The sequence below is a fragment of the Fukomys damarensis genome, unplaced genomic scaffold (assembly GCF_012274545.1).
Source record: "Fukomys damarensis isolate Sample0158 unplaced genomic scaffold, DMR_v1.0_HiC HiC_scaffold_13, whole genome shotgun sequence".
NCBI lineage: Eukaryota > Metazoa > Chordata > Mammalia > Rodentia > Bathyergidae > Fukomys > Fukomys damarensis.
This window is the reverse complement of record NW_022900925.1, coordinates 27,644,959-27,671,468: the sequence shown is the minus strand read 5'-3', so window position 1 is coordinate 27,671,468 and position 26,510 is coordinate 27,644,959. Positions and strand designations below refer to the sequence as shown.

At 40.4% G+C, this 26,510-nt stretch overlaps 2 protein-coding genes across 3 annotated transcripts in view; both read right to left on the bottom strand.

The window, feature by feature from the left end:
- Vezf1 (vascular endothelial zinc finger 1) overlaps nucleotides 1–3,744 on the bottom strand; it is a 21,069-nt gene extending 17,325 nt beyond the window's left edge. The window contains exon 1 of the mRNA XM_033763099.1: nucleotides 3,734–3,744. Within this exon, the coding sequence (XP_033618990.1) occupies nucleotides 3,734–3,744 (11 nt within the window). The remainder of the gene's footprint in view (nucleotides 1–3,733) is intronic.
- On the bottom strand, nucleotides 566–20,347 carry Srsf1 (serine and arginine rich splicing factor 1). 2 transcript variants are annotated; one of them, XR_779437.3, is made up of 7 exons: nucleotides 20,001–20,347; nucleotides 19,409–19,593; nucleotides 18,788–18,960; nucleotides 17,903–18,584; nucleotides 14,795–16,983; nucleotides 2,725–2,792; nucleotides 566–1,267 (listed from the first exon to the last, which is right to left on the bottom strand). XR_779437.3 is itself a non-coding variant. In XM_010620239.3 (4 exons), the coding sequence occupies exons 1-4, from the start codon at nucleotides 20,192–20,194 to the stop codon at nucleotides 18,390–18,392; spliced, it is 747 nt and encodes a 248-aa protein (XP_010618541.1). In that variant the 5' UTR covers nucleotides 20,195–20,347; the 3' UTR covers nucleotides 17,822–18,389. The 2 variants fall into 2 exon arrangements, 1 of the variants encoding a protein (XP_010618541.1); XM_010620239.3 differs by lacking the exons at nucleotides 566–1,267; nucleotides 2,725–2,792; nucleotides 14,795–16,983 and having other exon boundaries at nucleotides 17,822–18,584.
- Nucleotides 20,348–26,510: the final 6,163 nt, after the last annotated feature.

Below are 26,510 nucleotides of genomic sequence, written 5' to 3'. Positions count from 1 at the left end.
GCGGTCCGCGGCGCTGGCAGCTGAAGCAGGGGGAGCTCAGGAGAGAAGATGGAGGACGCCCAGGGTCTGGCGCTGGCCGCCTGGGCACAGCTGGGCCGCTTCGCGTGACTCGGACTTGGTGCCCAGAAGCGTCGCTTTCGGTGTCAGACCCTCAGCGGTGGACACAGGCCTCGGCGGGCACCGGGCTCTTAAGGCACACACAGCACATCCCCCATCCCAAACTGGGGGACGTCCCTTCGACCTCATCTCTCCTCTTTGGCATTTCATTTCTGGCAGGATAAGCCCTAGGCACTCTGCTACAACTTGCCATCGCCCTCTGAACGGCCTTCCAACTCAAGCAGGGAATCCCACTGGGGTGCAGCCTTAGATCCTCCCAGTGTGGAGGGAAACACTTCCCACGCGTAGAGATGTCATTACTGGATTATTCTTGGGTGAAGGGCTGAGCTTCCCCTCCTCCCCTTCACTCCAGACGTGAAGTGAAATTCTATCCCCAAACCCTTCCTCTCCCGCCAAAATAACCACAAACAAAAAATAAAAACAAGTGAGAAAGTATAGACATAAAATTATTTTAGTTTTAGTACAGTCTGCTTTCTTCTGCACCCCACAAAACAAAAATCAAACTTGTTTGTGCAGCATCGAGAGATGTCACTGAATGACCCCAGCCTGTTTGCAGTTCCAAGTCTTCTGTGTAGGAAGGAGGCACAGCTACTGAACTTTGTAGATGAGGAGTCTATATGATGTCCTGAACGTTTTCTATCCTTTCCTTGATAGTAGCTGTGGCAGCTGTTACTGGGAATATCAGAGACATGCTATTATTAAAGAAATATCTCCCGTCAGAGAAACCTGCAGTGGGGAAGTGAGGGGAAAGGCTACATCAATGGTACTTTTATAAACTTAGAATTCCTCAGATGGGTACATTATTTCAAAACATCAACATCTTTCAAAATCAACTGATTCTTATCCCCTCCATTTATTCCCCTCAAGTCATGTCTAAGGCCAGTCATCTCCAACTTCCCCAAATACATAAACAATACAATCAAGATGGCTGCAGACTACTAAGTTAAAGAGGTACAGTAATTTAAGTGTTTCTTTTTCATCCAGTATACAACTATATCCCCCCTCCTCTTCTTTCCTTCCATCAGTCAGTCACCAGAATGAAGGGTCTGGAAAACGTTGGTCTGGGTCCTTTTAGAGCTGAATGAGAAGTTCTGCAGTTTGGATCGGTAGCAGAAGCAGAAGCAGGTAACACACCAGGGAACTGGTCAGCCTAGGAGGGGGACAGAAAACGACGAAGAGTTTCTGATATATGCCTCAGCTAAGTGCTACAGTCACTACAGTGTGTGTCTCCTGTAAATGTCCATTGTTCTTTGGAAAGAAGTCTAAGTTTATATGTAGATGCAAGCTAAGGAGAGAACTAAGATGCTTGGGCCGGAGATTTAGCTGCTGCCTGCTTTGCAAGCACAAGGTCATGAATTCGATCCCTGGGACCAAACAAACAAAAAGGTGCAAACCTAAGGAATTAACAAGGTAAACTAAGGGCTGGGGATTTGGCTCAGTGGTTCTGTCACCTGCCTTGCAAGCGCAAGGTCCCAAGTTTGATCCCTAGTACCAAAAACACAAAACAAAGCAAGGTAAACTAAGATCCTTGATTTTGGTCTGACCTTGAACACTGCGTATCTTTTTATTTTCATTCAGTGGACAGTCTCTGCAGCTTCTGTCTTAATACATTCACTTCAAGGTTCCTGTACTGCATTCTCCTGCTTTCCTCCTCCCCTATTATATAGCCTCTCCACCTTAGCTGTTGCCTTTCAAACTGGTGAAAATGAAGCTTCAGGATTAAAAAGACTAGCACATAATGAATACCATTTTTTCTTTCCTTTTTGATAGTACCTCACTGTGTGTAGTTCAGGCTGCTCTCAAACTCAAGGAAATCCTCCTGCCTCAGCCTCCTGAGGGTTGGGATTACAGGTATGAGCCACCACATCTGGCCTGAATACCATTTTTCTAATGACGATATTGTGGAGTTTCTTGAGGTTCTTATCCTTGAATCTAGAAACCCTTTCCCCAGCAATCTTTCTTATAACATCTCTAGGAAAGGGTTTCCCCACTAGCAGGAAGTAGAAGTCAAGTGAAAATAAATAGTCCTATTTTCACTACTGAAGAGCTAGGATTCAGAAGTATCACTTTTCTTGAGGAAAATGGCTATTTTTATCTTCTGTCCACAATATAAAATCAGAATTCCTGACTGTTCCCTTAGAAAGAAAAATTAACAACCTTCTAAATTCAGATGAAATTTTAAACACCAAAAACTTTCTAGATGGAAAATACCTAAAAATTTGGAACAAGTACTGAAAAACAACGAACTTCAACTCAAACCAGTAAGATCAAAGACTCTATCCATAGAACGGACATTTTTACAGTGTTTTTAACCACAAACAAAAAGAGCCCCCTCCCCTCAGGCCAGCTTCCACAGATCATATATATATGCTGGGGTCCAGACAATTTCTCCCCCCAGATATTATATATACATATAATATATACATATATGATATATACATATATGATATACACATGTATTTTTATATATAATTTATCTCAGTTAAAAATAATCTTTTGGTGAGTAAAGGATTGTTACTTTCAGACACAGTGAAGACCTAAAATGTTCAGTGTTTAAGTAAATAATATAGTGTACATACCACCTAGCAGGTTAGATTCCCAACTCACCCTGTTCAGATTCTCCTTCTCCACCCCAAGTTGAATGATCTCTCACTTTTCAGGGCCTGTTTCCTCATCTAAAAATAAAAACAAAAATACCTATCTTACAGGGGTAAGATGGACAAAGTGAGAAATATATGTAAAACTCTTAGGACATTCCTGAAATATGAGTGTTAAGTATCTATTGATGTTGTTGAATGGTTCTAGATTAACTCTGGGGCTGGGAACTCAGCTCACCACTAAGGCAGTAAATTAGCCTTTAAACTTTCAGAGACAGGTTTTCTTTCTGCTTCTCTCATTTGAAGAGCCCTAAGATAAATGGCCAAAGGGCTGATGCTTGACAGAGGAAGATGCCTATTAAGATTTTTTTTTCTAAAGACAACTTTTAGCAAATAGAGTACAGTATTCACAAGCAACAAGGAAAGGGTTTTAAAAGTCCTATGAATATATGAAGTATCTAGATTAGACTTAGAATCCTAGGAATATAAAACAATAATGCTATTTTCAATTAGGAATTGTCTCCAGAAGTGACTGTTTAATAAACAACAAAAAAGGTAAAATTTAAAATTTTCAGTAGAGAATAGCTAGTTATAAAATAACTTTAAATTGGCAAGCTAATAGACTAACTTCATGAAAAATAAACCCAAAAGTGACAACAAATGTACTAGTAATAAGAAAGATTAATATTTTATTTTTTTGTTACTGGGGATTGAACTAGGGTCCTTGCACTTGCAAGTCAGGCGACTGAACCACTGAGCTAAATCCCCAGCCCCAAAACCAATCCTTTAAATACCAAAAAGCACTGGCTAGAAAAGTTACCCTCCAACATCAGCCTCAGTAGAATCAGGAGTAAGGAAGCACCACCCCCCTCTACCAGACCAGAAAGACTACCACCCCTCCTATCCCTCACCAACACCTCCCCCCAGGCTTTTCTGGGAGGAAAGCACAAATAATCTCCCCCCCTTCCACTATAGTCCCTGGAGTTGGATAGTCACACTAAAAGCTTAAAGTCACTTGCCTGTGGTCCATGCTGCCATCAGAAGTTGGGTTTCTATTTTGATTCTGCTCCCTACAGTGTCATCACTAGAGGTCTGTTTCAACTAGTTGGCAAGGTGAGGTGTGGAAACAATACTTTTCCTGAATACCTAAAGTTGTCAGATGGAACATTCACAGACAAAAAGAGAACCAACCTACCTACTCCAGGTGGACATCAAACTGTAGTTGAGGGTTTTTTAAAATTAAAAACTATTGGTTTCTAAAAAGGTTCAGGGACCGGGAATTTAGCTCAGTGGTTCCACACCTGCCTCACAAATGCAAGGACCCAATTTCAAGCCCCGGTACCCAAAGAAAACCCCCCAAACCCAACAACAATAAAAAGGTTCAGGGCTGGGGATTTAGCTCAGTGGTGCCACCACCTGCCTCGCAAGCGCAAGGCCCCGAGTTCGATCCCCAGTTTAAAAAAAACAACAACAAAAGAAATATAGAAAGCCACTGGTATTGTATTTGCCAGGTGTGGTGGCACACACCTGTAATCCCAGCACTCGGGAGGCTGAGGCAGGTGGATCGCTGTAAGTTCGAGACCAGCCTGGGCTACATAGTGAGTTCTAGGTCATTCTCAACTACATAGTAAAACCCTGTCTAAAGAAAGAAAAGAAAAGAAAAGAAAAGAAAAGAAGAGAAGAGAAGAGAAGAGAAGAGAAGAGAAGAGAAGAGAAGAGAAGAGAAGAGAAGAGAGAAAAAAAAAAAAGAAAAGAAAAGAAAAGAAAAGAAAAGAAAAAAAAGCTCATACTCTCAAGATTCTAAAAATGAGTCCAAAGTCACAAACACATTTATCATGTTAACTTTTCTTGGCTGGGTTAAAAACCAATGCTAAAACTATTGGTTTCATCCATAAAGTATTTGTGTAGAAATATTAACTTCCATTTTACAACTCTTGAATGACTTGACAAAGAATACCTAAGAAATAGCAAGCAAAATAGCATAACCACAAGCAGGAAAGAAACCAAGACAAGTCAAAAATACACCAAGTAAGAAATTCAATACAACTGGAAAACACTCTCGGGCACCAACATTTCTCCTTTAGACACCTGTTCCTCACTGCCCTTAGATGCCCCAGGCTTGGAGTAATGGCTGAGTTTGAAAAAAATAACTGACACTTAACAGTATCACATACTCGGTGGCCTGAACCAAACTACAAAGCTGAGCTTCAGTCACAACACTATGTTAAAGTCATAAACATTAAATCTTTACACAAAGTTATTCTGATGTAGAAGTAAACCTCTTCTCACTACTATATTCTCTACCCCAAATACGTTAAAAAAGGAGGATTTCAAGGCAGTCTAAACAGTGAGTTTGAGGCCAGCCTGGACTACATGGTGAGAGTACCTCAAAAAACAAAACAAAAGCCTAATTTATTAAAAAAAAACTATGCTGTTCATGTGCAAAAAAATATTAATTGTAAGGCCTGCTCAAATGTTCCTGTAAAAACTTACATCTAGGTTCCCTAGTGAAAGTAGTGAGTAGCTGTAACTTGACATTGTGACATCACAAAAATAGCCAGACTAGCCAGGCATGGTGGCATATACCTGTAATCCCAGCACTTGGGAGGCTGAGGCAGGAGGATCCTTGTGAGTTCAAGGCCAGCCAGAACATAGCAAGACCCTGTCTCAAAACATAAACAAAAAAAGACCACAAGACTAGCCAAATTTAGCTTTGGGACCCATTCTAAAAAGCATGTGAACAGACGGCAAGACAGGATGACAGGATAAGGCCTGGCTAAGATTTCTGAGGAAGGAATTGGCTCTATTAAGAATATCTCTTGGGCCAGGGATTTAGCTCAGTGGTTCCGGCGCCTGCTTCACAAGCACAAGGGCCTGGGTTCGATCCCCGGTACCAAAAAAAAATATCTCTTAAAAAAAAAAAAAATATCTCTTGACCTTGAGTCTAACCTAGAAGTTACCTAAAGTTCTATAATTGTTCATCTGGTCCAGGCATAAAAGTGAAGGGGACAGGTAAGTAAGTAAATGCTAAAAGCTCATCATAGGGACAATAATTACTCAGCATTTATTTGTAAGTTGTGAATAATACATCAAGCTTACTTGCCACTGCCTATGCGTGGTCTGCGAGGTCTGGAGAAACAAGAGCAGGGGCCAGGATTTAGCTCAGTGGTGCCACACTTGCCTTGCAAGTGAAAGGTCCTGAGTTCAATCCCTGGTACCAAAAAACAAAACAGAACAACAAAACCAAACCCACAAAACAAGACCAGGATTCCAGGAGGGCAGGATTCTGACCTGATGAAGAATTTATGAAGGTACATAGGGAAGAAAATTAGCTGAGAAGCTAATTAGCTCTCTACTCCGAGTGCCTAACCATGCCATGCTGTTTTACTGACCTTAGGTAAGTCCCTCCGTCCCCAAACTTCCAGCTATTTCCTCTTCTCCAGCATCTTTCCACTTCTCCTTTCATGTTCTCTCCCCTTTCATTATTTAAAAAATGCTCACAGAACAGATGGCACATAATCAATGAAGCTAGGAAAAACACCTCCTGTATATCAGGTATAAAACAAGCCAAGAAACAGCTACTTCAAGAGTTAGAATACCCTTTCTGCCTTTTAGGAATCTGCATTTTGGATGGGAAAGGCAGAATATATTATTCCTCACATAGAAAAAATATTTTTAATCAATTTATTAAACTAGATATAAAACATGGGATGGAAAAATCTCTAAAATATTTCTTAAGGCAAAGAGGGTTATTTGCATCACAGATCTCCCACAAAGTGAAGCTAATAATGAAGCTCAAAGAAATCCCATATACTATATACTAGTTTATTTAGCTGAAGCTGTCACCTTGCTTAAGAAAACCATAGTGTCCAAGGTCCAAGTTAGTACTATAATCTATAATCTGATTAGTTCACTTACCCAAGAATTATGCAAATTCAAAGTTTGCTTGACTATTAAAAGAGTTAGGTACGGGGCTGAGGTGTAGCTCAGTGCTAGTGTGTGTAGTTACCATGCACATGGCCTTTGGCCCATCCCAGCAAAAACAATTACATAAAGAAAAAAGCCTCAAAGCATGTCTTGTACCAGTTTCAGGCTGGAAATTCATGTGAGAAAGCAGGAAAGAGAGAGGGGAAAGAGGGAACTCAAGTCCAACATCTTGAATCAGTAGTTTATTCCTGGGAGTCTGAAGAGCTGGGGTAACCACCCAGTCCTAGGACAGCGAACAGGTGACACCTAAAGAGAAACAGCTTAAACTCAAACTCAGGCCATGATGAGAACTCCAACATTAAACAATGCACTGAGCATTTCAAAAAGGCCAGGACTTCTGATGCAAAACTTCCCAGTTCAAAATGAATTTTAATTGGCTTGAAGACAAAACAAAGACTTCCCATAGAGAAAAAGAGGCTTATATGTAGAACTGTCTCAGAACTACTGCTCCAGTAAATATTGAGCACTTACTAATCTTCAGGAGCTATGCTGGCTACTGGAAATATCTTTAAGGATCTTCTCCAATGGGGAAATCAAGACTCATAAAGAAATAATTATAAGCCAGTTAGCTATACACATTTGTACAAATTGCTCGAGCAGTACTGGAAAGGAGGCAAATTTTAAAGAGTGTATTTTCTCTTTAATACCAAATCTGAGACTTCATCTTATTAGCTCTCCCAGAAGAGATAGCTTTGACATCTAAGTGTATTGAATATAAAAACTGATTCTATTTAGCTCAGTGGTTCCGCTGCCTGCCTCGCAAGCACAAGGTCCCAAGTTTGATCCCTGGAACCAATGAACCAAACAAAACCAAATGACTCTAAGGGCTGAGAATGTAGCTCAATGGTATTGGCTAGCATATGCATGGCCCTGGGTTCATTCTCTAGTACTAAAAAACCAACCAACCAACCAATAAAAAATACCGAAAAACCAAAACCCAAACCAAAACCAAACACCCTGATGCTAGAAGGCAGCACTCTCAGGCTAAGTATAATGCAAACATTTTTATTGCTAACTGGAAAGTACATTTGCCACACAATAACTTTTAACATTCATCTACCTAAGCCAGGCATGGTGGCACACACCTGTAATCTCAGCATTCAAGAGGCTGAGGCAGGTGGATCACCACAAGTTCAAGGCCAGTTTAGGGTGCACAGTGAGTTCAAAGCCAGCTTAAACTGTAGAGACTTAAAAAAAAAAAGTAATAATATTCATCTACATATAGTGTTAATCTGGTTTTGCTGTGGTTCTAGCTCACTAGTACAAAGTTGTTTAACTGTATACTCAGCTACTAAATGCAGATGTTCACAGACATTTACCATTCACAGGTTCTTTTGTATGCTAATGTTTGTAGGGTTGCTGTTATTAGTGAGGGGCTAGCCAGCCCTTGACCACTGTGATCCACTGGCTATGGGGGCAGTTTGACTAGGAGTAAAAAGAGGGCCAGAGCTTCCAAGGGCTGGCTGTGCACTGTATACTGGAAAACCAGGAAGCCAAGTATCCCATTGTTTTGGGCTAGGCTCTGGGCCATAAGCCACTCTAACAAGTAGTAATTTGGAACAGTCCCAGCTCTCAGGGTAATATCAACGACAGCACCGTGGGACACCCTGGTGGCATCAGGTAGCTACTACAGGTTGTGTTCACAGATTTATCATTTCTCCCCTGTAGAAACCTCAAAAAGCAATTAGGTAGTAGGGCCTGGGATTTAGCTCAGTGGTTCCGCTACCTGCCTCGCAAGGTCGAGTTCGATCCCCGGTACCAAACAAACAAACAAAAAATGCAATAAGTAGTAAATATGATTTGCATTCAAAATTTGAGCCTGCCAATTAAAAATCTATGGCTTTTCCTTCAACATGAAAAATTAGGCTAATAGCACTAGAGGCTCAAAATGAGTCAAAATACTTTGTAAAACTGCCATTACTTTAAGAAAACATCAGGTATTTGTCCTATGGTTTTGCACTTTTTTCCTCAAAAAATTTCCACTAAAAAAGTAGCAAAGACAGGAACACTTGAGATTACTACTGAGAATAAGCCCTATCAGATTTCCCTAACATAGCAGTTCCAAAAGAGTTCACTATGGTAGCTGCAAGTAACAAAATACACATGAAACAACTATCAATGGCAGCTTAAAGTGGACATGTAAATATACTATATAAACATGCCAAAGAAAAGCAGAGCAGAAATAAAGTGCAATTACTTCAATAACTGAGTTGTGGGGAGAGGGGACATAAAAGGATGAGGTCGAAACATGTACCAACTCCCCATGATAAGTGTAATCATTATGTATTGCAAATGTGTACTAATAAAAATATTAAAAATGATTCAGTCACTAGCTAATCAAGAGCCAGAAGAACTTTTAATAGCTAAAGGGGTGGAGCTACTTGTAGGGCCTAGCAGCAACAGTGGATCTTTCAGAGCTTTTCAATGATACATACAAACAGCCTGCTGTGGCATGCAGCACTGGCTAGGACATGGAGTTAACATGTTCATGAAGGGGCTATGATTTGTATGTCTCAATTCCAGACAGCCTGAACCATGCATGACTGTCCCGTGGGCAGACTGTACCACCGGTGGTAGAAATGGATCTAGTCACTTTTATGTCTTTTTAAAAAAAACTAATAAAAAGCTGCCTGATGAGACAGTCATGTATGTACCACTGGTATTTCAAGCTGGTGGGAACATGATTTAAAAAAAGATAAAAACTCAAAACTCAACTGAGAAATCTTCAGGGATTCTGATTGAGGCAGGGCCAATAAATGCAGTCAACTTAAAGCTTCCTTTGAAAGAATTATGCTCATGAAAAAAATGACTTAAGATCCAAGAGGCAGCAGCAAGAGAAGCTGCTTAGCCTTTGAGGAGACAATACCATCAATTCTTGGTAATCTACACTGAAATAAGTGCGCACAGTTTACAATAAAACATTTCTACATACATTCTAAGTCCACTTTTGGGAGTAACATATACCTTTTTTCAGGTTGAGTATGGTGGTGCACACCTGTAATCCCAGCACTAAGGCTGAGGTGGGAGGATCACTGAGTTTGACATCAGCGTGGCCTACATAGTTAGAACAAAATCTGAGCCTGTAACCCAAGCACTCAGGAGGCTGAGGCAAGGAGGATCAGTGAGTATGAGGCCAACCTGAGCTACACAGGGAGCTCAAGACTAGCCTGAACTACATAGCAAGACTCTCAGAAAACGACACACACACATACACACACACACACATATTATCCTGAACTATATAGTGAAACCAGGCTAGCATTTATTTTATTTTTTGAGACAGGCATACGCCACCACGCCCAGCTCAGGCTAGCATTTAAATTTGAATTTCCTGGCTTCCCATCTAAGGAGGAATTATTTGACCCAATATTAGGATTAAAATATTTTTTTCAATAACTGAACCAGCATTTTATAAAACACAAGACTTCTACAGCACCTTACTTTTCAAGGGGTATTAGGTTATTTCTACTTGTCAAAACTTACTAAACTGTCAGTATTGCACTTGGCTCACTGGGAAATACAAATTACAAAAATTCCATTGGGTCCAAATATTTAGCCCACAGAAAATTCAACAGTAATAAGAAACAGTGAAGGAACTAAATACAATACATACTGTTGAAAAGAGGTATTAAAGGGTTTCAGCAGCTTTCCTTTTAAAGATGCAGGAATAAAGTGTGACTTAAGCCAAAGCTTTGAGAACGTTTGGATTTGAAGTGGCTGGAAGACTGCTTGGTGGCAGGGGGTAAGGGAGGATATGAGTTGACACACAAGTAAAACCTGTGGCCATCAAAAGTTATCAGACCAGAAGATGTGGTATAAGAATAGTGATAAATTTTTTAAGTGATAAATTGTTCCAGGACCAAGAGTAGAGTTGCCGAAATCAGCTTCAAACATTTCAGTAAATAGTAATTCAGTAATGGAGATAGGAAAAATTCAAATAGTAAATTAAAAAAAAAAAGAACTATTTGCCAAGTAAACAAAATTTCTGGTTTGGCCTAAGTCATGGATGCAATGGAATTATACTTAAATAAAGACCTTGACTATCACCTTGTAGTTTTCTAAAGCAGAGGACAAAGGAGCTGTTTGGGGCTTCCTTGTACAATATGCTTGCTCTATTATTAATCAATGATCTACACTACTACTATCAAGATGTGAGTACCACACAACTGTTGAAGTTAGCCTAAAACTTTCAAGACCCATTTAAAGGATGTAGCTTTGGCGATCCCGCAATCCATTCTCAGCTTACCCCAAATTTCCACATAAAGGCTTCCTAAACCCCAGCACCTTATAGAACACCTTTGCTATGCTTTCAGCATTTCTACAGTATAATTTTAGCCCTTCTCTTATAAAAGAATTCTGGATTCACATTTGCAGCTTGAGTGCCTTATGGAAAAATTCAACTATTAAACAGACTCCAGAGCTAACATTTTTAGGACTAAGGTTACTCTCAGTCCAAATCGCATAAATCACCAACTACCATCTGTAGCGTCCCACACATTAGCTTACCAGGCAAGGGTATCTGTCATGTGCTCAATTCCTTCTCTCCTAAAACACCCACTTAATTTGTCCACCTCTGGCATTTTCTTACTCAAAAAGAGACAAGTTTTTAAGTTTTAATGCTGTTAGTATTTTTATACCCACTTCATGATGACAAATACCCATGCAGTGAGCCTAAAAACTTTTACATAAGGCACTAGAAATTGAACCCAGGACCTCACAAATGCTAGGCACGCTTGCTACTCTAAATTGCACTCCCTCCTTTCAAGCCTAAAAACTTTACTACAGTATTAGTTTTAGTGACAAAAGAGGCAAGAGGGCTATCCTTTCCATTTTTAGTACTATAAACTTGCAGACATGAGAGGTGACAGTAATGACAAATGCCAAACTCATTCTCATTAAACCTAAGCTCAAAAGGTTAAAAAGACCCATGTATACATTTTCCCTTGAGGTGCTGGGAATCAAACCCAGGGGTGCCCTGCCTCTGACCTACACTCCTTTTTTAAAAAAATTGTGTCTTGAATTGTCCAAACAAGACTGAAACTTACGATACTCTTGCCTCAACCTCCCAAGTGCTGGTATTACAGTGGTGTGCCGTAGTGACTGGTTTATACTGACTTTTGGGGGGGCAGGTACTGGGGATTGAACTTGGGACCTTGCGAGTGCAAGGCAGGCACCAGCACCACTGAGCTAAATCCCCAGCCCTATATTTTTTGATTACAAGATATTCTCAAAGGCCTAAGAAGAGAGCTAACCTGACAAGCACATTTTAAAAACTATGAATCACTTAGCAATACCAATTAGTTATATACATATCACTCCTGCATCTGCCTCACACTGGTGATAAAAAGGCCCTTTGACACACTTTTTCTGGTACATGATCAATGTTTTGTAGCACACCTTCTACTGCATACAATTCTTACAATCCTGCCCTACCTCCTATCTAGATGACATGGCAGAAAAGCAGATGTTAAGTCTTCAGCATTTTGGACGTTTTGTACCTATAATTGTAACCACTACTCAACGTTGACCTTAGTAGACTCAGTAGCTGAGACGGAAAGATATCACTCAACAGATGAGAAGGCATGTTAAAAGAAACTTTACCCAAGGGCTGGGGATTTAGCTCAGTGGTTTTGCTGCCTGCCTTGTAAGCGCAAAGACCTGAGTTCGATCCCCAGTACCAAAAAAAAAAAAAAAAAAAAAAAAAAAAAAAAAAAAAAAAAAAAAAAAAAAAAAAAAAAAAAAAAAAAAACAAAAAAATATTTAATAATTCTTAAGGAGTGGGCTAGGAGAGAAAAGGGAGCTGGTATAACCTCAATAGCAGATAAAGTTTAACTGAACCAAAACCAAGAAAGAAAATAATGGCCCAGGCCTCCTGGCAGTATTATTTACCCAAATCATTTAGCGCTGATCCAGAGGATCAAGGTAGCTGGCCTCCTATATGCTTGACACAGCTCCCTCTAGTGGCCTAATAATTTTAATTTAGGTAAGTGAGCAGAACACTAAAATACCTTTTAGCATCCCCACAAATTAAAGCTTTTTGCTCCAAGTATATGCAATGGAGATGTGTTACCTTACAGTGGCTTTCAAATTTCCAGTATTTTTTGATAGTGATAATTCTATTGAGTTCAGACATTTCAACCTGGTACTTTTGAGTTAAGAGACAGAAAGCATGCATTGGAACGGTTTTTCTCTCCTTTGTAGTAAAGGCACGTGACTTAGAATCCAGCCCAGCATCTACTACAATGTTGTAAATTGGCTGGACGTGAAGCTCAGTGGAGAGTGCTTGCTGACCATGCATGAGGCTCTGGATTCAATCCCCAGTATCAACTCCTTTTTTTTTTTTTCTCCTGGAATAAGGCCTTGCTAGAGTTCTGGCTGGCCTCAAACCTGCAGTGATCTTCCTGGTTCAGCTTCCTGAGTGCTGGGGTTACAAGTTCATGCCACTCTGGCCCACCCAGCCTTTATATGACATCACTTCTATGTACTGAGGCACCAATTTTTATAATAGGGGAAAAAAACCCCAGCTTCTCTTGATCCCTACAACCAACCACTTTCAGGGTTATCAAGCATAGCTTTTGGTTTTCAATGGCAGGAATAAATGTGGGGCTGTAGTATAACTAACTTCTTGGGTATCTAAAGCAAAAGTTATTTTTTTGGTACCAGGCACTGAACTCGGGTTGGTCCTTGTGCTTGCGAGGCAAGCGGCGGAACCACTGAGCTAAATCCCCGGCCCAAGCAAAAGTTGTTTTTGCCAGGAATATTTACCCAATAATCACAATTTTTTCATGCTTATCTCAGCCCTTCCCACAGGATCAGATTGGCCAAAGTTCCTGCTAAATACTAAAATAGTAGTAATTATATCAAGTATTGTGCTATATGCTCTAGGTGAACATCCTTCAAAAATCACGAATCTACTCAACAAATTTGGGTCATACCTTTTCTTTTAAAAGCTGTTTTAGCCTAAAAGATGGAGAAACTTATTTCACCAAACTACCAGGTGAGATTATATACAAAATTACAAAAGTGCTCAATTTCCATATTCCAGTACAGTCCTACAACCCTTTGTCTGAATGCAAGGGCAGATGTATTTAGGACTCACGGCTGTTTGTCTGTATGTAAAGGTATAGTGTACATACTCCATTCAAATGGTGGTAAACCTCTGGCATGTGCTGCATGCAAATAGATTCTATCACTGCCCTATACCATTATAAAACCCTCAGTAGTTTCTGGCAGCAAGTGCATGATAATCAAGTGCACCAATCAATTTTGGCAGAAAAATGTGTTATCACACTATGGACAAAGACGAAGCTATCAAAAGAAAAATTGAGGTCTTACTATGCAGTGCATGTCAGCCTTGAACTCAAGGTGCCCCTCCTGCTTCAGCCTCCAGAATGCTGGGATTATAGGGGTGGCACCACCAGACCCAGCCCAAAACAAGTCTCATTATGTAGAGTTCAGGCTGGCCTTGAACTCACTATGCAGGATAGGATGAACTCAAACTGAGCAATCCTATCTCAACTTGAGTGCTGGCATTGTAAGTGTGCACCTCCACAGTGCAGTAACAATTTTGATCAGCTTTTACACATAACTGACTTAGTAACTCCTGAATTCAGGGATTTAAGTTTCAAAATTGTGAATAAAAAGATTGGAAATCTGTTTTCTGACTTTGCATTCTTCATACTTGTGATGTTAAGCCAAAGGTGGTCAAGCTACAACAGATTTTCAGTCTGAAACTTTTTAATACTATTTGTGGTAGATACATCAACTTAGTTCAATTGTAATTTTATTACAAACTCCATATACAAAGCAAAAAGGCACACAAGAAATTCACCTTGATCAGAGACCTGAAAATAACACCAGCCTTATTGAACATGTTTCACAGGCAAAACTGAAGTTTAGATTCTGGAATTAATCATATTGAAACTCAAGCACTAGAAAATGAGTGGATTTTTTAACACTTAAAATTTATTAAAATTATAAAACTTAGGAAAACATTTTAAATGAAAATAATTCACATTCCAAACAGCATTTTAAAATTAGTTTTCAAAATAAAAACTTAGATCCCAAGCAATTAGGAATCAGAAGTTTCTTACCTTTTTTTCTCCAGTGGGATGTAGGCTGCACAGCAAAGTGGGTTATTCAATCTGATGTTATGAAAAATTAAGGCTTCTTAGAAAGACCTAAGTGCTTTTTCTTGGTTAGAAAATAAACTTTTAGGTTCCCTATATTTAAAGGAGACACAGGGGAAAAACTCAAGGCAGTTTTTGCAGTTCAGTAAGGGTATAATTTCCTTCTGCTAACTGCTAATGCATAGAGGTCCATTTCCTATGACTAAATATAAGTCTATCCTTTATTGCAGCCTGGTCACCATAACTATAAAACCTACATTCCTCTACCTCTCATAACTATGTAGTAAGTCCTCTCTGATCTTCAAACTAAAGCCTAGATAGTAGACAAAGAATACTTATTTCAATCTGGGGTTGGAACTACTAAGCCTTTTAGTAGAATCTCATTTAACATAGCTTAAATAGACAACTGTAAGCGAACATTATCCTCATTTTGGTCCTGTTTCCAAAATATTTTGCAAAAAGCCAGGTTTCTTAAGTCTACTTCATTTTGACCTTTCAAAATTATCTTATTTGGTAACTTCTAATATTTCATTTAAAATGTATTTTACACAAGAAAAACTCCAAGTATGTCATGTGTAATTGTTCAAAACTGTTTAAAAGCAATTCTTGCTTGGTCCTACTTTGAATCCCTACAAATAACTAGAAATATTTATCTTTAACCTGTGCCATTTTATCTACCTAAAACAAAACTCCTGGTTTTGAACTTGATGTCCTCTACAGGATAGACTATCATTCGCAGTGTGCCAAACTTAAGAGTCACCATCACTGCTCCATATGGTTTCTTAAAATGTAATGGTTAGGTAATCTTACAACTGTCACGGAAATCCTTCCTTCCACTATCAAGATGTCTTGTTTCCTCTACGTTTTAGATTGGCAGCAGAATCATCATCAAATTCAGTCTGCACCCAAGGGAATAGTTAAAGATGTAGCAACTCCTATTGAGTACAAAAGAGCAGTTGGCTGTTCTCGCTAGCTATAAGAAAATAAAAATTTAAAATAAATCACCTCTTTCCCATCCCAAACAAACAAAAAAAATTAGCATCCAGGGGCTCTTAGCAAATATATAAAAACTAGTAGACAAGATATAATCACAGCTGTGATACAGAATACTTAAGTTTGGGGACAACATAATTTTAGGGTTAGCAAGAGTTTACAAGGCAAAGATTAACCCAAATAAGCAGTTAATCTTCTACCATACTGTTTACATTTCAAAAAGGAAATGTCACTTGTGCTGAGTTCTAATACATCTATGCTTAAAGCTAACATTTAATACTTAGCAATTTTTGAGAAATCAGACTCTTGAAGGCCACTTCCAAGCCAATATTAATTTGCATCAACTAATTTTGTACAAGCCTACATAGTCTATAAATGATCACCAAAACAAACAGCATCAACAAATTTTTAATCACTTTTTAGCAAAGAGCTTTCAAACTAGATCACCCCTCAATTGCCATTACATATACAACTGCCTTATTCTTTTTATCCTCCCCTTATGATTTTCACAACATAAGAGATGGCTAATACGATTTATTAGACTGCCTTTCAAGAAACTTTTAATACATAAACACAAGAGTCAGAATCTTATGTTGCTTCAATTGATAGTTACAAGTTAAAATCTTACATGAAGAGGAAAAAGGACAACCATGCATTGTTTTTTAAAAAATGTTTATTTTTTCAAAGAAAAACGGCAATAGCCAATTGGAAACCTACTCATTCTTCAACTCCAAATTTTTTCTTTAAATTTAGAAGTGACTTACTGATTACTATTTTAAACAAACCCCCCCTTACCCCTTTAAATGTTTACCATCTACTCGTGCTGAATCCTTCCAAGGAGATTGCTCCAGCGTATTATCTCCAGGTCCTCGCTTTGCTCCTTTTACCAAAAAATGCAAAACACAATTCCATCGTGCATCTTAAGGGCTCCAATCGTCAAAAATAGGAAAAAAATCTTTGGAATAGCCAATTAAGTTGAATAAAAAAATCCACACGAGTGCGGTTTGGTTGGGGCAGGAATCCACTCCTATGTTCCTGGTAATCTGATCCCGCTCCATGAATCCTTGTAATTCATCCTCCCTATCCTATCCACATTATGATTTGAATCCAATGATCCAGCTCCAAGGATTGGGATCCAGTGAGCCCTCTCCAATCCAAACCTTTATAACCAGCAAAACCAAAAAAGAGGAGGCAAAATGTTAGATACTGTAATCAAAAAAGGTTTCTGGGGAATGATGAGTTATGTCTGTCATCAATTTAACAGATGTACATCAATAACTATCAAATTCCCCAAAACAAGTTTCTGAATGGTGCTCAGATAAATTTTAGAAACTTAATCATCATAGAGACTAACTGGAAGAAGCATTTTATATTTACAGTTCAACTGATAATGCCAACACTTGTTACTGTACAGCGTATTACAGGTTTTGTGGTTACAGTTATGTAGTTGAAAAGTTTACTAATATTGTTACCCACCTAAGTCTAAACTAAATCTAATGTTCCCATCTGCAATTTTATTTGTAAATTAAAGTGTCTTAAACATGAGTCAATTATGAATATTAGTTTAAAGGGGAAGGTGAGACTTAAAAGTACTCCCAACTAGATTATCTACACCAATACATTGGAATTCTATATTTTGCTTTCATTTTGTCTTAAAAAAATGAAATAGCAACGCTCTTATCAGTCACACAGAGGACATGCAGATTTAGCAGTATTGATATTATACTCTATCTCATTGGAATTAAAGACACCCTGTACCCACATGTACACCAACAGCAGGTCACACATTAACAGTTGTAACTAAGCACTGTGACAAATTAGCCAGTTCTTCCCACATTAGTCCCTATTAAAACAAAAAAAGGGGGGAAGGGAGCAAAATATTACAAAATGGGCAATGTTCTTTTGCCACAATTGCAAAGGTTTAAAGAGCAAAGCAATTGTAGCTTAATGATAAAACTGCATAAGATGTTTGCAAGTGTTTTAAGGTAGATATACATATTTTTCACTTTTAACCCTTGCCTTTTAGTATAAGGTCAATACTGCCAATTTCATCTGTGACAATAGCACTTGGAGTCATACCATTGCCTCCATTATTGATCTGATCCTCCTCAATCCTCCTTTTGACAATCCTAAAATGATTGAAATGTGCTCCACAATCCTTAATCCAAAGCATTCTTAATCCATCTCTTCAGATATGTCTACAGAAAGACACATGAAAAGCAAGATAAACATAAGAACTTCCCCAGATAAGATAACCACAAACACCCCCAACATCCCAGTTCACACAAACCAGAGCAGAATAGACATTTACACAATATCACAGTCTGAAGAGCATGGAAAGTTAACTAAATTGAAACATCCTGTCTATGACATCATTTAAAATACAATTTATCAAAGACATGAGGGGAATGTAGATGTTAGGAGCAAGGGGATATTACACAAGAATGCAATTCAACACTTTAGCCCATTCTGAACAAAACAGTTTGAATTAAAAAATGAAAAGATTGTACTGAATAAAGGAAAACTGTATACAACATGGGTTCTACAAAAAGTGTCACCAATCATCTTATGTACGAGAGCGAGATCTGCTATGACGGGGAGAATAGCGTGGTGATCCTCTGCTTCTCCTTGGGGAGTAACTGCGACTCCTGCTGTTGCTTCTGCTACGGCTTCTGCTACGACTACGGCTTCGGGATCGAGATCTTCCATAACTTGGACTTCTGGGCCCATCAACTTTAACCCGGATGTAGGCAGTTTCTCCCTATTGGATAGACAGAACTTTCCATTGAAAGATCTAAGCTTTTCAGCTGTCTTCAGTCATGCTGAATGAATACAAAGTAACTACAATCGGGTATCTGGCAATTTACTTTTGGACACCCTTGCCTGAATCCTTACCTTCAAATTCCACTGTTAAGAACACTGTGTCCAATTCTGGCCAAAGAAAAGAATAAGTGTATAACCTACCTCATGAGATCTAAACTTAGTGTTATCCAGTTTTCGAACCGCATAGGTCATATCTTCTTTCCGTACAAACTCCACGACACCAGTGCCATCTCGGTAAACATCAGCATAACATACATCACCTGCTTCACGCATGTGATCCTTTAAATCCTGCCAGCTTCCACTTGGAGGAAGTCCTGAAAAGATTTTGTTCTCCCTCTTAATAACAATTATCGTAATTTTCACGTTAATCACACACTAGGAAAATAAATCACTTAAAAATGCTTAATTATGACTGTATATAAGTGATTCCAGGAAGAGCTGGTAAGATTCTGAGCCCAGAGTCCTGATTTATTTTTTAAAGAATCTTCATATTCTCGTACCGCGGGGCCGGGGAGTTAGCTCAGTGGTTCCTCCGCCTGCCTCGCAATCGCAAGGTAGCCAAGTTCCATCCCCGGTACCAAAAACAGAAAAATCTCACGTATTCTAGTACCGCAACAAGATTTGGGTAATATTTACTTACTAAATGCACCCGAAAACTAAAGGCTTAGCACAAAAAACTTGCAATTGTCAAATCGGTCAGGGAAGGAAAAATTTTAAGTCATGTTTGACCCTCCTCAACCCACTTAGGTAGCACAAACTCACCAGAGACAACCACTCTGTTTTCAGACCGCCTGGATGGGGGGCCATAGCGGCCTCTGGGCGCTCCACCACCTCCACCCCCGCCGCCGCCTCGGCCAGTACCACGGCCGCTTCGAGGAAACTCCACCCGCAGACGGTATCCATCGTAATCGTAGCCGTCGCGACCGTACACCGCGTCTTCCGCGTCTCTGCGTGATCACGGAAACCAAAAAGAATGAGAAGGGGAGACCCGAAGCAGAAGCTAAGTCGGTCTCGAAGCGCTGACCCCCGCACATGCGCACCCCGGCGCGGAGCCCACATGCGCCGCATAATAGGAGCGGCCCCTCCCCCACCCAGCAACGCGCCGGGCTCCAGAGCACTACACCATCCCTCCGCGCCTCAGTTTCCCGCTCCGGGGCGGCGCGGGGGCTCCGAGGACGTTCAAGGCGCCTGATCCGCAGAGACGCCACATGGGCTCGCCTCCTTCCGGGACGACACCGCCTCGCCCCATCCGTTTCTCCAAGAACCCCTCCTTCCCTACTATGTTAAGGCCTCGGAGTCTTCCCCAACTACCCCAATCTTTTTCTCAAAGGCCGCAAGTCCCATGCTTCCTCACCGCGGGTCCTCGAACTCTACGAAGGCGAAGGGCGGTCCCCCGCGGCGATTCTTGAGATCGATGTCGCGGATAGCGCCGTATTTATAAAACACGTCCTCAATGTCCTTGGTTCGGATATCTGGAGGTAAGTTTCCCACGTAGATGCGGCAATCGTTGTTCCCTGCCGGGCCACGAATCACACCACCTCCCGACATGGCGGCGACGAAAAAGCGCGGACTCGAGAACGGGCCTTCCCACCAAGCCTAGCGCACAGCAGAGCGAACCCGCAGCGGCACCACGTCTCCCGTGGCCTCTCCAAAATGGCGCCTTTATCTGCTTGGCGCACGGATACAGGGGGGAGGGAGGAATAGAAGCGAAAGGAAGCGACTGTTCGCTCTCAGTGCGCAGGCGTGGGAGCGTAACGGGCGTTGAAAGCACGTTTACGCACGCACGACGTCACCCTCCGCACGAAGGAGGGAAAAAAAGTCCCTCGCCCCCTTAATTTTGTAGTGTAATAGGCTAGTAAAGGGACCAGTTATTAGGTAAAAATTAAACACAGAACCCTCGTGAAAGAGGCTATCAATCCCTACGGGATCATAAAACACAGTTTCCCCAAGAATCAACCTTTTTGAAAGGAACTCGGTGGCTTGAAAGGACTTGGTGAAACCTACCCTAGAACCCTATCCCACCATGCTCAGCGCCGTTAACGGCCTTTGGCGGGAAAGGCTTCGGGGCGGGGCAGACTCTGGGGGCGGGACTAACGGGGAGGAGCCGGGCTGTTGCTCCGGAAACCGGGGCAAGTTCTGCTACTGCTTGTAGTCTGAGACCTGAGTTGCAGGTGATTCAATTAAAAGGCAGGGTATAACTGTAGCTTCCTCCCCAACCAGAAAGGATGACAATACCGTACGGCCCTCGAGACCGAACCTTTGCTTCTCTCCTAATTGCCTATCTCTCGACTCAGCGCGAAGAGAATGTGTGTGTGTGTGTGTAATTCTGAAGTTAACCTTTTCTTGCAAAAGTTACTTTTATACGAGAATTTTAGAGTCATTATCGGGTCTCTCAGGTAATAATACAAATGAGAAAACTGGATGTGACAACCAAAATCTCTAGAGACCACGGCTGCTTGCTTGATAGCCTAGGGAGATAAGAACTTTCCCCACCTTTTTTCCAGAGATATCCGAAGTTTGGATTTTTATGTGAAATTATGGTTTTGTTTGGTCAGGTGCTTGGCCTCGAATACAGTATGTGGCCTCATGTGTGAAATCATAGGATTTTTAAACGTTGGTGATGACAGCCAAGCATAGTGGCACTGGTTTGTAACACCAGCATTCCAGAGGCTGAGGCAGGAGGACTACCACGAGTTCGAGGCCAACCTGGACTCCATAGTGAGTTCAAGGGCAGGCTGAACTACATAGGGAGACCCTGTCTCACAAGAACCAAATGAATAATTTAATTAAAAAATGTTAGTGATGAATTCAAATTAAAAACAACACCAAACTCCGTAACTAAATATGCTAAACCAGCCAAGTGTCATGTCCCACGTCTGTGGTCCCAGCACTGGGGAGGCTGAGGTAGGAGGATCATCATGAGTTTGAGGCCAACCTGGGCTACGTAGTGAGTTCACAGACAGCCTGAACTACATAAGTGAGACCCTCTTTTAAAATCCCCAAATAATAATAATAGTTATTATTATAAATATGCAAAACCAGATCTGCACCCAGAATTTAAGGATTTTCTCCATGTTATATATTATTTATCACAATTCCTCTTCCCCAAAATGTGAGGGAGCCTACAGAGATACTACAAACATAAAACTGAATGAAGAAATCAGGGGCAATGGGAAAATAAGGGTTGGGGAGATAGAAATGAACTGATACATAAACTTACCACACGAAATGTCTGCAGTAAGAGTCTGGTGAATTTCTAGAGATGGGTGCAAATTTGTGGTCTTCCCAGAAGTCACAGCAGAGAAGAGATTACAACACACCTGTAATCCCAGCACTCGGAGTTCGAGCTAGGGAGATTTCAGTGTGATGCTAGCATGGGGAATTTAGTGAGTCCCTGCCTCACATTTTATTATTTATTTATATTTTCTTAGTACATGTTTATAGTACATGCTGTTTATATCCCTTGTGGGGAATTGGAACATATACATAATACATTTTAGTTCTTTTATGTCCCCTTTCCGTTTCCTTCTGCCCGCTGTGTCAAAATTTTAAAAAGAGGCTCTAGATGTAGCTCCGTATAAAGGTGTGAAGGTCCTGGGTTCAATCCCATGTATCAAAAAACCCACAAAAAACAAAACAACAACAACAACAACAAAAGAAAACAAAAGGATAAGCATATCCAAAGTCCAAAGTAGCTGGGGATGATGATGCACACCTATAATCCCAGCTTTCCTGAGGCAGTGGCAGAAGGATTGTGGCTAATGTGAGGCCAACCTGGACTACATAGTGAGTTCAAGGCCAGCCTGAACTAAATAGTGAGACCCTGTCTCTAAATAAAAAGTTGTTCGAAATGTATTTTACAAATGTCTCATAATGACCCCAAGTGCAGATTCCATTTGATTTTCTTTCTTCCTTTCACTCGCTCTCTCTTCCTCCCTCTTCCTTCTTTCCTTCCTGTCTGCCTCTCTCACTCTTCCTTCTCATCTCTTCTCTTTTCTTTTCTTTGATACAGGACCTCACTATGTAGTTCAGGCTGGTTGCGAACCCATGATGAACCTCCTGCTCTAGCCTCCTGAGTGCTGAGACTACATGTCTGCTCTGATCTAACTTTTACCTATTAATTTAGATAGCTTCAGGCTCCTCTTTAGCTGATTAAGTCAATGCTAACTGAGGTGATTTAACCCAGATACTTTTAGCTCACACCTGTAATCTCAGCACTCGGGAGGCTGGGGCAGGAGGATCACTGAGTTGAGACCAGCCTGGGCTACATAGTGAGTTCCAGGTCAGTCTCAACTACATAGTGAGACCCTGTCTCAAACAAAACAAAGCAAAATAAATAATTTCAAGACATTTCCATTCTAGAAAAATAAGAAAAGCATGAATTTGATTTGTTCTTGTCTGTCTAATTTAATGCAGTAATTTCCAATTTTGTTCAATTCAAACAAATACAACTTAGAACTTCATATAGAGTGATAGAACATTCTGGTTTCTCTTTTGGTCTTTTGTATTTTAATGTAATCAAAGGGTGGGTCCTGGTGTTGAGGATGGGATCACATGTGGCAAGAGGGAGTCTAGATGTCTGTTTACCAGGGTCTCCCATGCATGTTTTGAGTTGGATGTTCACCCAGATCAAAGAATTGAATATATATTGAGGCTTGATGATGCTATTAGCTTGATGGCTATTTCTTATTGATATCAGTGTCCCCAAGTTGATTAACATATTTCAGATTCAAAGCTCAAAGAGAGGGGGAAAAGCAACTAAACTAGACTATTTGTGAATCTGAACAAAATGAGTAGGATTACTTTGAAGACTATTCTGTTTGGATCAGGTGAGTCTTGGTGAAGAATCTCTGCCCCAGAAGAGAATACACCTCTCCAAAGAGAACATTTATACTCCCTGCATTTTGTGTCTGTTCTCTGGACAATACTTGGTAAAGAATGGAAATTCTAGGGCCGGGGATTTAGCTCAGCGGTTCGGTGGCCTGCCTCACAAGCTCAAGGACCCGAGTTCGATCCCTGGTACCAAAGAAAAAAAGAATGAAAATTCTGGGGCCGGGGACTTAGCTCAGTGGTTCAACTGCCTGCCTTAAAAGCACAAGGTCCTGAGTTCAATCCCCGGTACCAAAAAAACAACAAGAATGGAAATTCTGTTCCCAAAGGCTAATCCATACAGAAACTTCCTCTGAACAATGTATTAGAATGGTTAATTATGTTTCTGCTCTGAATTACAGTCACTACAGTCACTTCTGGTTTTATAGTCCCCCCACCTTTTCTTTTGGTACCGGGGACCAAACTTGGGACATTGTGAGGCAGGTGGCCAAACCACTGAGTTAAATCCCTGGCCCTACAGTCTCGTCTTAATTGGAGTTTGAAGCCAAGGGCAGGTTTTTAAACTTCTCAGTTATACATTCAGTGGCTTGCTCCCACAACCAGCTAATTTATTACATGTGGACTTTAGGAGGTTCATTCTTAAGAGCTACCTTACTTTCAACATTGTTGCTGTTTATGAAGTTATGTCCCCTAAAAGAAACTTTTGTGTGTATGTGTGTGTGTGTGTGTGTGTGTGTGTGTGTGTGTGTATGGTACTGAGAGTTAAATTCAAGGCCTTCACAATGAGCTACATCCATTTTAATGTATTGTTTTGAGACAGGATCTTGTCTAGGCTGAGCTCAGCCTTGTAATTCTCCTGCCCTACCCACCTAGTGCTAGAAATACAGGTATGCAACACCCTGCTAAAATAAACTTTTTTTTTTTTAAACAGGGTCTTGCTATTAGCTCAGGTTGGCCTTGAACTCACTGTGTAGCCCAGACTAGCTTCGAATTTGCCACAGTCCTTCTGCCACTGCCTCTGGAGTGCTGGGATTATAGGTGTGCATCACCACGCCCAGGTAAAAGAAACTTCTAAAAAGCATTCTCTTCAATCCAATATCTACTAGTGTTAGCACCATACTTTACTCTGGAAACGATTACATTAGAGAAAAAAAAAAGAGAGAGAAAGAAATTCAGAATTAATTACTATAAGGGTAGAAATCATAAGACCCAGTTTTTCCAGAAATTCGCTAGACCCTTAAACTGTATACCTGTGGTGATACTTACACAATTTATTTTGTTGTTGTTTTGTTTTGTTTTTTGAGACAGGGTTTTGCTCTGTAGTTCTGGCTAGCCTTTAACTTATAACCTAAAATGGCCTTGAATTTGAGATTTTCCTGCCTTGGCCTCCCAAGTGCCAGGATTACAGGCATGTGCCACCATGCCTTGCTCACAATTCTATGAATATACTGAAACACTATGGAATTGTACCAATAATTGCATGGTATGCAAATTATAGCTCAATAAAACTTTTGAGAATTGAGATAGGGGAGGAGGGAGACTCCATCACTACACAATCAGCAAAGTTGCTCTCCAGTACCATTCCTCAGAGGCACTACTGGAAGTGGGAGTCTGTCATTTGCACTGAAATGTGGCTCTCCTAACCTGGAAATTCTGTTTTCAACATTTGTTGCACCAATCTTTACTGTCTTCCCTGGAGATAAATCTGTTATTTATACTACTATATATAAAGACGTACTTCACAGAAATTAGTAATGCTTGTTTCTACTGTGCACAGAAGTTTTCTTCCAGGAAGAGTTCCCTGCAGGATTATTTCCTTATGCCGCTTGTTTTCCTGATATTTTCTGAAAAGGAAGGAAATAGTATAAATCCTTTTGATTCATTTATGTGTCTCATCTTCCCTAGGAAATTACGTTAAGGACAGTTTACTTTAGCTTCCTTTATCATCAGTATATTCTCTGTTAAAATGAATAAGTATTGACTATTTACTGCCTGTTCTCTGAGAAAGGTGGGATGGTAGGTGAGCAGAATGTTGTTTCTATGGAAACTTCATCATGTTGCTGTCAGTGGATAGACACAATGAGTACAAGGGTTAGTTTTCATTTCACCATATAATAAAAGACAGCCACTTTTAAAGCCCAAATAGGTCACCTAATCATCGAGTCTTGGTAATTGTATTTTGGGACCAGCCTCCCTCATTTTTTTATTCTTCTTGTTTGATTTTTAGCTAATTCTTTCCATCTTTATTGTCTCATTATTGATCCCAAGAGGATACAATTTTATCAGAAAGCAGCTCTTTAAATGATTTACTACACAAAGATATGCCTTCAAGCTTACTTGGGCTTCACTAGCCGGTACCTGTTACCTACTATCTTAGTGATTAAGTACTAAAGGTTGGTGGCAATAAACTCCTCTGCTGTCTGTCCAGCCCAGAAGTGGAGGGATTGTTCTGTTTTAGTAGGTTGCATTTTTCGGTAGTCTAGATTAAAAATTGTCAAGCATTTGTAAGAGTGCAGGTTCCTGTGACCGTTCTTGCATTGAAGTAATGTTGTGTACAATAGTCCATAACAATTTCTATAAATAAATGTTTTAGTTACTTTATTTGTTGCTGAGACACAATGCCCAATACCCACACTTTAAGTTCTGCTCACAGTTTGTAGAGGTTTCATCCCATAGTCCATTGGCTCCAAGGCAAGATGGCATGGCAGAAGAAAAAAGTACTTTCATGGCATGGTGGCGGGAAGCAGAGAACAATCAAAGGAGGAAGGAGGAGATAGACCATTCCAGGCCACATCCTCCGTGACCCACCTCATCCAACCAGGCTCCACCTCCCCACATTCTGATTAGCTATAAACTCCTAGTGGACTAATCCAATGATTATCACACCCCCATGATCCAGTCGCCTCCCAACCCCTACCTGTGAGCACACAGGGCTTTGGGGGGGGGCATCTAGATACAAACCATAGCAATAAATATGTATTAATGTTTTGAAATCATTCTTTTTCGGCCCGGTGCTGGTGCCCAATGGCCCCAG

What these genes read in the sequence shown, in the direction of transcription:
- Srsf1 (XM_010620239.3), bottom strand. Translation starts at nt 20,194, where the DNA reads ATGTCGGGAGGTGGTGTGATTCGTGGCCCGGCAGGGAACAACGATTGC. An exon ending in AAACAGAGTGGTTGTCTCTG is followed by an intron (nt 18,961 to 19,408) that starts GTGAGTTTGTGC and finishes AAATCTTTTCAG; the next exon opens with GACTTCCTCCAAGTGGAAGC. An exon ending in CTAAGTTTAGATCTCATGAG is followed by an intron (nt 18,585 to 18,787) that starts GTAGGTTATACA and finishes TCTATCCAATAG; the next exon opens with GGAGAAACTGCCTACATCCG.